The 12,107-nt window shown below is 52.1% G+C and overlaps 1 protein-coding gene across 3 annotated transcripts; it reads right to left on the bottom strand.

Moving 5' to 3' along the window:
• Positions 1-201: 201 nt before the first annotated feature.
• Positions 202-7,735, bottom strand: SLC35C1 (solute carrier family 35 member C1). Of its 3 annotated transcripts, none has more exons than XM_045557889.1 (3): positions 7,671-7,735; positions 5,504-6,030; positions 202-954 (listed from the first exon to the last, which is right to left on the bottom strand). In XM_045557889.1, exons 2-3 carry the CDS (start codon positions 5,997-5,999, stop codon positions 395-397), a joined length of 1,056 nt encoding a protein of 351 aa, XP_045413845.1. In that variant the 5' UTR covers positions 6,000-6,030; positions 7,671-7,735; the 3' UTR covers positions 202-394. The 3 variants fall into 3 exon arrangements, with proteins under 3 accessions (XP_045413845.1, XP_045413843.1, XP_045413844.1); XM_045557887.1 differs by having other exon boundaries at positions 5,504-6,051; positions 7,671-7,726; XM_045557888.1 differs by lacking the exon at positions 7,671-7,735 and adding an exon at positions 7,404-7,492 and having other exon boundaries at positions 5,504-6,051.
• Between the last annotated feature and the right edge of the window lie 4,372 nt (positions 7,736-12,107).

Raw genomic sequence — 12,107 nt, 5'->3', positions numbered from 1 at the left:
ATGTCCCCATCTCCCTTGAGTATAAGTGGAGACTTCATGGCTATACCAATACTGTCCCTTCAAAGCTGCCGCCCATCCCCAACCCCAGGGTGATGTGGAGGTAGACAGGCCCTGGGTGGGGGCAGGAAGGGGTGCCACTCCCTCTAGGGTGATCCCTAAGGAAGGACGAACACCCAGAAATAGGAAAGAGGGCAAAGAAAGTTGTGGCAACTTTCTGATGTTACTCGAAAACACTGGTTCCTTTTCAACCACCACATTCTGATCAGGTCTGTAAGCAATACCCAGGCCACAACACACACCCCTTTCTGGGTCCATGCGGACAGCCTTCATTGCTGCTCTGACCCCACCTGAGTACTCCCCCCAGGGCCAGGCCGTCCAGGGTCCCCGAAGCAGCTCACACGGCCAAGGGGCTCTTCTCACCCTCTTTGGGGCTGGGCTCCTCCTGAGACTTCTTCATCTCCCAGCCCCGGACCCAGGTGTAGGCGGAGGAGCCTCCCAGCACCATCATGTTGCTCGTCCACCAGAGGAAGCTCTTGGTCTCCTCGTAGTAGAGGACGGCCAGCACTGTCTGGGCACAGGCCTTGGCCGTGCCCGACACGTTGTGGGTCAGGGGACTGGTGAACTTGATCTGCAGTCCCGTCACATAGCCGATGGCAAAGCCAAACAGGCCGCCCAGTGTCATCATCCCCCAGAAGTGGGCACTGCCCAGCTGGGCAAAGTCCCGCAGGGCCCGCAGCTCCCCGAGCAGCAGCAGCAGGGGCAGGAAGAGGACACAGGCATTGACGTTGTTGTAGAAGGTCAGGCGCCAGATGCTGCTGTCCACCGCTGGGAGCACCTTCTTGGTGTAGATGGCATTGAGCGAGACGCAGAGGCTGGCCAGCACGCCAAACAGGGTGCCCACCAAGGACAGGGTCCCCTCTGCCCCCTCCTGGTCCACACCCAGCCAGAAGCCACCTGCAGCGGGGAGGGGAGGAGCAGGCGAGGGGGAAAAGAGGGATGAGGACCAGGAGGAAGACGGGCAACTGTGTACTGCTGCCCCCCGTCCCTCCGCCCCACAAACACGTCCAAAGTCTCCACCACACGCAAAGCCCAGGGCAAGAAAACCTCCTCCCGGAGCTTACATCTAGCAGAGGAGAAAGACACTAAAACAAATCATCCCCCAATTATTTCTTTAATTACAATTATAAGAATTGTAATGCGGTCCATAAAATAGCACAGGGTGCTTTGAAAACCCGTAACCCGGCGACTGTGCTGGCCTGGGGCATCTGGAAAGTAACGTTTGAACTGAGTTCTGCAGGATGAGTGTCACTTAGTTGTTAAGGTGACCTTGGGCAAGTGACTTAAGGTCTCTAAGCCTTGGTTTCCTCTTCCATAAAATAGGAGTCTACAATGTCATTACAGGAAACATTAAGTTAGAATCACTTGTGTCGACTCTTTCTGAGATCCTAAACTTGTGCTACCTGCTCAAAGGGTGTCCAGGCTCCCCGCCGCCCACCACTAAGTGTACACTCCTCGGCCTGGCATGCCGGGCTTCCTGCACCCTTGCCAGCCCTTTCTCCGTCCCACGATCACCCTGAGACCATCTCATCTCCCTGCTCCTAACTCTAGGGCTCAGTGTCCTTGCTCACGTCCTGTACCTGAAATACCCTCCTCCTTTCCAGGGGGATTCTACTCATTCTTCAAGGTCAAAGCTGGCCTCTCCAGGGGGAAATCCTTTCCTGATACCCCCAGCACCCAGACCTTCCCTTCCTTCAAAGCCCCGTGCCCGCCCTGGGCTGCTAGGCACATGGCCATGGAGACAGTCTGGTCTCTTTAGCTGGATGACATTCAGCTTGGGGCTGAATTTTACATGTTGTGTCTCCTGCCACAGCACCTGGCAGCATGGGGTAGTGGAAAAGCTTTGGTGTTAGAGAGATTTGGCCTCCAGCTGGGCTCTGCAATTTAGAAGCCGAGTGGCCTGGGAGCTCTCTGAGCTCCTTTCCTTCATCTGTGAAGATCTGGGTCACTTTCTTGTCCCCCACTCCAACCAATCTACTCTCCACCTTGCAACCGGAATGACCTTCCTAAAGTACAGATCTATTCAGGCCCTGTCCTGGCTTAAAGCCTCCCTATGGCTCTCCATTGCCTTCAGGAAATTTCCAGACTCACTCAAGGCCTGCACCGTGTGGAGTCTGCCTGATTGGGCAGCCTCATGTCTGATGAGTCTTGCTGTGGCCCAGCCATGAAGAAGTGCACATGCTCTTCCTTCTGTCTAGAATATTCTTTCCCCACTTCTTCCTCTAAACCTACATAATACTTCCTCCAGAGAGCCTGCACAGACTGCCCCCTCCCACAGCACCTTCTATGCCCCACTGCAGCCCTTATCAAGCTAGTGTAACTGTCATTTACTGCCACACACCATGGGCATGACAGGAGTGTAGGAGCCAAGGCGACCTTTTCTAAACTTGTACCCTCAAAGCCTGGCACAGTGCCTGACATGTGCTTAGCCATCAATTAATAGTTATAGAATAAATGGATGAATGGAAGTTGTTATGGAGATGGTTGTGAATATTAAAGGAGACAGGGTACCTACTACATCACAAGCACCCAACATGCAGTGCTCTCCTCTTTGTTGGTAGAAACTTGCACAACAGGTACCCAGCCCCCAGTCCTCATGCTGGCCACCTTCTGAGTCCAGAAGGGACTGCAACCTCAAAGTTCCAGACAGAGGGACTCTCAGCCAGGAGCTTTGAAAGGTACCATGTGATGGGGTTGAGGGGGGCACAGAAAGGAGAGGCCTGGAATAGTCACCTGAGACTCATCTTCCCCCACAAGGAGGAAGAAAGGGGAAAGGGCAGATAGAGGGCCAGGTCTGGGGTAGCAGAGAGCACCCGCCTCCCCAGCCCCTGCCCCAGTCTGAAGCTGTCTCACCATCAGCTACTTGGATTACCTTTGGGATCTGGGCCCAGTTTCCCTAGTGACTCCGCCTTCCCACATGCAAATTCTCCTACTGGGAGCCCTGCCTTCCACTCCATTCCTGGCAGGGTCAGCAAGAAGGAAGTGGAGATCCCAGGGGCATTTGGGGACAACGAGGAAGTGAGGCTTACCTTCTCCCCTGGGGGGGAGAGCAGTGGGAGCAGGTTGGGAGAGCTCTGCTGGGGAGGGGCTCTTAGCAGCTCCTCCCACTTTATTTAATTAATTTATTTATTTGAGACAGAGTCTCGCTCTGTTGTCCAGGCTAGAGTGAGTGCCCTGGCGTCAGCCTAGCTCACAGCAACCTCAAACTCCTGGGCTTAAGCGATCCTACTGCCTCAGCCTCCCGAGTAGCTGGGACTACAGACATGCGCCACCATGCCCGGCTAATTTTTATGTATATATATTTTTAGTTGGCCAGATAATTTCTTTCTATTTTTAGTAGAGACAGGGTCTTGCTCTTGCTCAGGCTGGTCTCGAACTCCTGAGCTCAAACGATCCGCCCGCCTCGGCCTCCCAGAGTGCTAGGATTACAGGCGTGAGCCACCGCGCCCGGCCTCATTTTTTCTATATATATTTTTAGTTGGCCAGATAATTTCTTTCTATTTTTTTTTTTAGTAGAGACGGGGTCTCGCTCTTGCTCAGGCTGGTCTCAAACTCCTGAGCTCGAGTGATCCGCCCGCCTCAGCCTCCCAGAGTGCTAGGATTACAGGCGTGAGCCACCATGCCCGGCCAGCTCCTCCAACTTTAATCGCACCCTTCTCCCCTCTCCCCTCTTGAACCTAGACTGAGCAGCCCTAGATCTAGCTGTTGCTCAACAAAGGGAAACATTTTCTAGGACAGGTGGCATGGGATGGGCCTTTTCCCCTGCCAATCAGTACACTTAGCTGAGACACCAGTGAAGAATATGTAGGCCAAACAAGATTAACTTTATGGCAACAGGAAAAACCTGAACAGGTTCAAATAAAACTCACATTCCTAGATGACATAGCCCTAGGAAGACTCCCAGGGAAGGGAATGCTGGAGACCTCTAAGCCAGTGTGCTGCCCAATAAAACATTTTGCAATGATAGAAACGTTCTATAATCTGTGCTGTCCAATACAATAAAAGCCCCCAGCCACATGTGGCTACAGAATCAGGTTATAACACCTATAATTGAAGAATTGAGTATTTAAAATTTTCTTTCTTTTTTTCTTTTTTTTTTGAGACAGAGTCTTGCTCTGTTGCCCGGGCTAGAGTGCCGTGGTGACAGCCTAGCTCACAGCAACCTCAAACTCCTGGGCTTAAGCAATCCTACTGCCTCAGCCTCCTGAGTAGCTGGGACTACAGACATGTGCCACCATGCCCAGCTAATTTTTTTCCACATATATAATTTTAGCTGTCCAGATCATTTCTTTCTATTTTTAGTAGAGACGGGGTCTCGCTCTTGCTCAGGCTGGTCTCGAACTCCTGACCTCGAGCCATCCTCCTGCCTGGGCCTCCCAGAGTGCTAGGATTACAGGTGTGAGCCACCGCACCCGGCCTTATTTCATTTTAATTGATTTAAATACATGAGCCAGTGGCTACTGTATCAGATAGTGAAGTTCTAACCTCCAGTGGACAAGAAAAGAGCAGAGAGCTGAAGTCTGGGAGTCCGGCCCATTTAGGTTTTGCATCCCAGCCCGGCTACTTTCGAGCCATGTGGCCTTGGGAAAGTAACTTAATCTCTCTGAGCCTCAGTTTCCTCATTTGTATGGAGATGATCACAGTGATGCCACCATTCAGGGTACCTCTGGGAGAACAAAGGAGATGGTATATGTGACATGATTAGCACAATGTCCCTATCAATAATTAGTATTTTCTGAGAGTCAAATCTGGGAAGACGGCTAAGGCCTCTCAAAGCATATCTCTTGTCACTGTCTCAGGTGTTATCCTGAGCTGGCATGGTCAGAGGGTGATGCATGGTCAGAGTGTTCTTCTACAAAGAGCACTGGATGGGGAATCAGGACACTTGAGCTCTTGAGAAGCAATATAGTATAGTGGTCAAGTGCGTGAGCTATGGAGCCAGATTGCTCGAGTTCAGATCCCAGCTTTGACACTTATTGGCTGTGTGATGTTGGACAAATTATTAATACTTAACCTCTCTGTGCCTTAGTTTTCTCTCTGCAAAATGTAGATCATAATCCCACCTTGTTATGAGGAATGGTTAAGTTAATAGGGCTAAAATGCTTAGATTTGTGTGCCTGGCATATTTTAAGCACTTAATGTCAGTTGCTTTTGGTGCTTTTGTTACTGTTATTCTCTTTCCTTTTTACTGTTTTTATTTTTTATTTTTTTGTTGGTGTTGCTATTATTATTATTAATTATTGTTCTTGCCCTGGCTGGGCCCCTAACTTGCTGGGTGACCTTAAACAAGTTATTTGCTCTCTCTGGGCCCCACACTCTTCTTCATATCCCAGTTGCACCAAGGGAGCTGGGACCAATGACAGTCTAAAGATGCCTGGAAGGGTTGTTCTTTAGGGTTTCAGTCCCCATGCCCACCCTATTCCCCTTGGCCCCAGCTGCCACTCACCGATGATGATGCCGCAGGTGAGCAGGGCGTAGAAGGAGGTGGTCTGCTTGAGCAGCAGGTAGGAGAGCAGCACGTTGAAGACGGTGGTGAGTGAGCGGCCCACATTGTAGAAGGCCACACCGACATACTTGAGGCAGAGGTTATTGAAGGTGATCATGCCAATGAAGACCACTGACAAGGGCAGGACGCTGCGTGCCACCCTGAGGTCCAGGTGCAGCGTGGGGAAGTCCACGGTACCAGGGCAGCAGATGGCCAGTGTGCTGAGGCCCTTGCATAGCAGTGTGGTCACCAGGCACTGGTAGAATGTGACAAAGATGGGGGCGTCCAGCTGCAGGGAGGGGCTGTCCAGCAGGTACTTGTTAAGGAACACCATGGAGATGGAGATGACCCAGTATAGGGAGACCACCAGTGCGATCTGCAATGCGCGCAGTAGAAAGGGCTTCTCCCCGCTGGCCTCTGCCTCTCCAGAGGCATTGGTGGCCCCGGTCAGCGCCATGTGGAGGATCCTGGACCGCTTCAGAGGGGCTCTGTTCATGGTAGTAGAGGAGCTGGGGTACAGGGCAGTGAGCTGATTCCCTGGGGTACAGGGCAGTGAGCTCACTTGTGCTTTCTGCAAGCTACAGCCCTCAATTGTTACATAGGGGGTGGCCCAGAGGCCTTCCCAGGCTCCTCCAGGATGGAGAGATTCTAATTTGGGGTGAGCCCAGCTGTGCCGCCCCACAACTGCTCCCACCCTGAGGGGGCTCAGGAGCCAGACACAGGGCAGCGGGGAGCGACAGGCTAAGGTGGTGAGGCCGGGACAGAAATGACCAGTGAGGGGAGAAGGGGCTGGGGCCTAGTAGGGAGGGGTCGCAGGGAAGAGCGAGGGGAGAGGAATGGAAGCGCGGGGGCGGGCAGGGGAAGGACGAATGCGGGGCGAAGGTGTAGGAAAAGGGCGGGGACAGGATGGGAAGGGGCGCAGAGAGAGGGAGGCATGGGCTGCTATGGAAGAGAGGAAGCGGAGACGTGCAGGGAGCTGAATGGAGGGCGGGCGTGCAGGGGGATGGAAGGAGGGGTGCGGGAGGATCAGAGGTGCTCAGGACGAGGGTCCAAAGAACGCGGGAGGGAGGCCTAGGGGGGCACAAGCCCACGCCGCGCTGCCTCCCCGCCGCCGGCGCTGGCTCAGCCCGGCAGACTCGGGCCACCGAGGCGGCCTCCCGGCGAGGCGGGCCCAGGACTCATTTCCTGGCACGCCCCCGGTCCCTCCTTAAAGGGCCCGCGCGCCCTTAAAGCCACAGCCCGGGAGAACTGGCGTTCGCGCGTCCGCCTCGCGTCCGGGTCCCGGCCGGGCTCAGCCCCTGCGCCTGCCGCAAGCGCATGGTGGGGGGCCTCGGCAGCCGCAGAAGGTTTCTCCGGACGCTTGAGCCTCGCGCCCTTCCCGGAAGGGCTCCATCACCCTCCCCCCACCCTCAGCTGCTAACGCCCCCTCGGCTGGGCGGCAGGCCCTTCTTCCGCTCCGCCCCTCCAGGACCCGGGCTGCGCCCCGGGAGCCTCGGCCCCTCTGCCTCCAGAGACCGGCGTACCGGCCCCGCGCCCCTCTGCCAAGCCCTTCTCACTGTTCCAGAACATTGCTGTGGTCCTCTCCTCCGCCTCATTTTTGCTGCCCCCGTCCTTCTCCCAAGCCGGAGACCCCTGGCAGCGCTCCCAGAGGCCGGAGGCCACATCGCCTCTTGCGGACCTCAATCTGTTCGCCCTGTACCCCCATCAGAGACCCTCCCGACAGCCGGGATCCCAGCTCCCTGAGCCTCAAGGCAGCACCTGCTCCTCCTTCCAGAAAATACTGTCCCCCCCGCCGCGGCCAGCCGCTAGCTCCCGGGTCCCGACCTGCGCTCTCAGGCCACGAAGGCGACCTGGCGCTCACCTCGTCTAGTGCACCTGACGCCCATCCGTGCCACCCCGCGCCGCACCTGCAGCGCCGCACCCAGTGGCCGCTCCCGCGGGGACAACTGCCTGCTTCCAGCCCCGGGCGCTGACACCGAGCCAGTCTCGCTGGCCTGCTGTCCATATGGTGCCCCGGGGCGGCGGCGGCGGCGGCGGCGCAGTTAGCCCGCCAGTCGTGGGAGCAGGCCCCCTCCTTTTTCCAAGGCCACCCCTGTTCCCCGGACCCGGGACCCCTCGCTCGGGTTACCACAGCTGGCACGTCCCAGGACTTGGCTGCATTTCTGGCCCGCCGCGCTCCCGCCCTGCGCTTCCAGAAGCGTGTGCGTGTGCAGAGTGCAGGGTCCCCCACCCCCTTCCAAAGATCCGGCCTGGGAAGCTGATCGCTAGCTGGGTCCGTCACTCACCAGGCAGCCCGGAGGACCGACTTCTCTCTGGTTCCCGCTCTAGCACCAGCGTTGGGCCCGCCACTCTCCCCCTGGGGCCTGAATTCTCTTCGTTGTGAAACTAAGGGCTAAGCTAGACCTATGGGTCCCAACCTTCTTGCTCAAAACACTAGCTAGCTGGCATGGTTGAAAGTAGGGACTGTCATGTTTGTAATATATCAAACAGCATTTAATGAGTGCTATTTAATTTATGGGTGAGGTGATATCATGTCTGGGATTTGCTTTAAAATACTCAGAATACTCACCAAACAGATTTTTCTAAAAAAGATCGATAAATAAAACAAGATAAACAACATGTTGGTAATTGTTGAAGTTCAGCATAGGTACCTGGGGGTCCATTAAAAGAGTTTCCTTACTTTTGGGTACATCTGAAAATTTCCATAACAAAAAGGCAAAACCCAGGAGGTGCATTTAAACTCTCATGTGCTAACTGCACAAACCTTCACCTGAGCTTAACACAGCCCTTGGCGGGCACTAGGGAAGTGAAAAATAAACGCTGTCCACCAGCCCCCAGCTCTGCCCCAGTCCCTGTCCTTGTCCACCAGGCCCCTGGCCCTTTGCTCTAGGATATGTGCCCTTCCCTCTTCCTCATCCAGGGATGGGGCTTCCTGCTTCCTAGTTTTGGGCTGGTCTCCACTGGGAGGGTACTATCTGATTACCTTGTTACCTTTGGGACCAAAATATCCCTTTGGGAAAGGAAAGACTTAAAGGGACGGAGCTGGTCTTCTGGACCCTACCTGGAGAGGCTACTTCCAGGGCCACCCTTGGAAGGTTGTGGGTTTCGGTTTATTAAGAGCATGTCCTGCCTGCTCCAGTCTCTCCTGTCTTAGGCCTGATAGTTCACTATGACAAATTTAATGAACAGGGCAAACTTGTCTCTGAGAGGCTCTGGTGACCTGGAAGCGCTCTTCTCCTTGGCACATTAACAGGAATTAATTTATCTGATGACTGTGCTGCCACCTTGAGCCCTGAGGGAAGAGATATATGCTGTATATAGGCCAGATGCATTTCACTGACAGAGGCCTGGGACAGTCAGTCCCCGGTGTGTGGGGGCAGTCTGGGCTCTCCACGGAGGGCAGAATACGCTCCCGTCTCCAGTCTCTCCCCTTACATTATACCTGAAGTTAGTGTCACTCCCTTGGATTAAGGTTGTGACAGGCTGGTACAGCAAGTTTCCCAGATTCTAATCCTTTTTATTCATTGTGAGGGAAAGCGGTGGTGCGGATGTTTCTTAGGAGGCCTAAGGCCTCAGGAGTTGTGTACTTTGCACAAACTGTTTGTTGTTGAATTTTCCTTAAGGAATGTAATTGTCTAAACCATCCATAAAGGGTGAAGTTTTAGGCCTTGCTGAGACCATGAATATGGTGTGAGGCAGAACGTAAGGTCATCAGTGTGCCAGGTGAAGGGCTGTAACGGGCCAGGGAGTAGGTCCCTTCATGGGTGTAGTCCCATTTTCATGCCTTGGCTGGGAGCCACTAATGATGTGAGTAGAAGACCACCTCTACCAGACACGGTGAATGGAACTAACCTCTCAGGAGCCTGGGACGGTATGCCTCTGTACCCGTGGGGCCTGAGACCTACTGGAAACACAAGATGTCAAGTATCTCACTCTTTGAGGTCAATAAGGACTCATGAGCCTAACTTATGTGATAGGTACCACTAATTGTCTACCAAAGTTCATTCTCTCATTTGTCCAGAATAATTGGATTGTAGCTAGTCCCATCGTTGCCCAGCCAAAGACTACATTTCCCAGCCTTCCTCGTGGGTAGATGGACTGCTGACTTACTGGATAATGAAGGGAAGTATCTTAGTTCAGGCTACTATAACAAAAATACCAGAGGTTGGGTGACTTAAAACAAGAAACATTTATTTCTCACAGTCTGGAGGCTGAGAAGTCCAAGATCAAGGCTCAGGCAGATCCAGTGTCTGGGCAGGGCCTGCTTTCTCACTGGGTGCTCACATGGCAGAGAGAGGGGGGTGGTGTGGGGAGAGGCTCTCATACTGTCTTTTCTTCTAAGTGTACTAATCCCACCATGAGGACTCCACCCTCATGACCTAATTACCTTCCAAAGGCGCATCCCCAAATACTATCACATTGGAGATTAGGGTTTCATTTCAACACATGAAGTTTGAGGGGACACCTTCAGTCCATGACAGCAGGTGATCTATGCTACTTTCCAGGTCTGGGCCTTAAAACTTTAGGAGTGTGTTTCTCATCACATGCACCCCTAAACTATGTACAACTATGATATATCAATAATTTTTTAAAAGTTAAAAAAAGAGGTAGTGGGCCAGATTTGGTTCACTGGCTGTAGTTTACTGACCTCTGGTTTACTTTATATTAATTTGCCTTGCTTCCTTACTAATATCACCCATATTTTATTTGTAAGTCAATGTGTTGACCTAAAACTGCTTGCTTCTCAGACTCTCTTGCAGCTAGAGGTGGCCATGTGATACACTTTTGGCCAGTGAGTAGTAAGCTGAAGGTTTATGGGAAAGTTTTTGCTTTCCTACTATAGGTACAGTCTTTGTTGCTTCTTTTTGTTTTGCTTATAATGTAGAACTGAGATCTGGAAGGGCAGCAATTGTCTTGTGACCATGAGGCAAAAGCTATGAAGACAAAAGCTAAGGGTGGCAGAGCAGAAGCATGGAGAGATCCCAAGTCCCTCAGAGCTTGGTTAAGCTGCCACCCCAGCTCTGGGCTGCCTACTCCTTATTGTAGAAGATGAATAACCCCCACTCAGTTTAAGCCACTACAGGACGGTATTCCAGTTTTTGCAGCCAAACATAGTCCTAATTAAAATGGTGTTCTATTAGGCAATACAGTGTTGCTAGAACTCATGTTGAAGGTTCCAGGAAGGCTTGGTGATTGCTGGGTTTGGGGCAGCAACGTAGAGAATTCAATTGTCAGGGACTGAACCAAAGCTGAAGAGCTGAAGGTGGGGTGGAGAATTCCAAAGGCAGGGCCCATTTGCCAGACAAGGATCAGGAGTGGGAGAGCCAACAAGATGCAGGCTGTCCAGAAAGTATCCAGCCATAAATACAAGCCATTATATTAACAATGGCTGGATACTTTCCGGACAGCCCTCATAGGGGGGACAAATCCCAAAGTATGAGATGCATGGCCAGGGATGAGGGTCTGTTAAAAAAAAAAAGCAGTCTTAATGTAGAGGAGGGGGTTCTTCAGGCAAGAGTGGGAAAGATGCAGGGATGAGCAAGGAGATGGCTCCTCTTTAAAAATAACATTTACATTTACCTTTAATTCTGGTCTGGCTTCTGTTAAGCGCCTAGCTTTGGATGGTGCAGGCCTTTTGGAATTTTTGAGATCTAGAGTAGTAAAAAGTGTTACTCCCCCAAACTCCTATAATATGCATCTGATTCATCTCTGAGCAGGAATGATACTTTCCCCCAGATTAGCAGCTGATCTGTGGGGAGTGAGTAACAGTGTCAGTCCCTTTACTAACTGCTAACATTTATTGGAGGTCGGCTTCATACCTCCAGTAAAAGTCAGTCTTTACAACAACCCTGTGAGGTAGAGTCTATCATTATGATCCTTATTTTACAGAAGATGAAATTGAGATCCAGAGATGTTAAGTCACCAACCCAAGGCCACACAGGAGGGGAGAGAGCTGGATTTGAACCCAGCTGAGCTGAAGTTTGTCCTCTTGCATGAGCTCAGTTTATTCCCAGCCTATTTTCCAGTTCTTCTGCCGAGTCCCTGAGTCTATGGAGTGACCCTGACGTTGCTACTCTCTGTCCTGCTGTTAAAGGGCAGATATGTGCCCTGGTCCCCACGGGACTGTCCACACTGGCACTTGAGAACCCTCTGGCTGATCCACTATCTGCTGTTTTTCTCTATCCTTTGCACCCATTATTTTTATCTCCCACCTAAGCTGTAAGCTAGAGCATGTCTAGTGATAATAGTAGCTAATAGTTATTGAGCACTTGCCGTGTGTTATGCCCTGGCCTCAACACCACATCAATTCATTGCTCTAATCCTCATGATATCTCTATGAGATGGGCACCCTTATTATCCCGTTTTATGGAAGAGGAAACTGAGGTCCAGAAAGAAAAAGTGACTTGTCTAAGGTCATAGAGGCTTATAAGTGGCAGAGCTGGGATTTGAACCCTGGATAGACCGATTTATGTAACCATTAATGTTATTCTGCCTCTCCTTGTGTGTGCAGCACTTTGCAGTTTACAAAGCATTTTCACATACTTAGAAAAAGCTCTCAGAATTT

This window comes from Lemur catta, chromosome 7 (assembly GCF_020740605.2).
Source record: "Lemur catta isolate mLemCat1 chromosome 7, mLemCat1.pri, whole genome shotgun sequence".
Lineage (NCBI taxonomy): Eukaryota > Metazoa > Chordata > Mammalia > Primates > Lemuridae > Lemur > Lemur catta.
Note: the sequence above shows the minus strand (reverse complement) of the source record. Positions and strands in the feature narration are given on the sequence as shown.